General features: G+C 49.3%; 1 protein-coding gene across 1 annotated transcript; it reads left to right on the top strand.

Annotated features, from left to right (window-relative positions):
* Window positions 1-37: 37 nt before the first annotated feature.
* On the top strand, window positions 38-394 carry EDB91DRAFT_1018403 (uncharacterized protein; the record flags this gene model as incomplete). The annotated part of the gene is made up of 2 exons (XM_041312518.1): window positions 38-95; window positions 153-394. Coding segments are annotated over 2 exons (300 nt in total), but the record flags the coding sequence as incomplete, so codon positions are not given.
* Between the last annotated feature and the right edge of the window lie 210 nt (window positions 395-604).

Raw genomic sequence — 604 nt, 5'->3', positions numbered from 1 at the left:
GATCCCAATGCACGTGGTCAGAGGACATGACTCTTCATGGTTCTGGTCCTTGGATGTTCAGGGCGACACATCAGGCAATGACTGGATGACAGAATGTGATTGTCTGCTGTATCCGGTGTATCAGGATGTCCGGTCTCACATATTCTCAATAGTTTATCGGGTGAATTGGCTCCGGACGAAAGCACTGCGTGATCGTTGGAATGAGGAGGTTATTCTTGTCAAACATGAAATGCAGTGGTCCATTAATTTCTTTAACCACAAAGCCAAGCAATGGCTCAGTCACATGGACACCGCGACTTCTGCAGGGCTCACCGGACATACATGTTATGCTGCCCGACAATCTCACATATATCACCAACTAGCAGGACATGCAGAGGATACTTTCCGGAAGATGATAGGTCAGCCAGAACTACCGGTTTGATGGTTCATGGTACCGGTCGGATAGTTCATGGTACCGGTCAGATAGTTCATGCCACCGGTCAGATGGTTCATGGTACCGGTCGGATGGTTCATGCCATCGGTCGGATGGTTCATGGTACCGGGCGGGTGGTTCATGTTACCGGTTGGATATATAGTTCATGGTGCCGGGTGGATAGTTCTTGGT

Source organism: Suillus paluster (assembly GCF_016628075.1).
Source record: "Suillus paluster strain FC165 chromosome Unknown EDB91scaffold_600, whole genome shotgun sequence".
Lineage (NCBI taxonomy): Eukaryota > Fungi > Basidiomycota > Agaricomycetes > Boletales > Suillaceae > Suillus > Suillus paluster.
The sequence above is the reverse complement of the archived record's forward strand: the minus strand, read 5'-3'. Positions and strand labels throughout refer to the sequence as shown.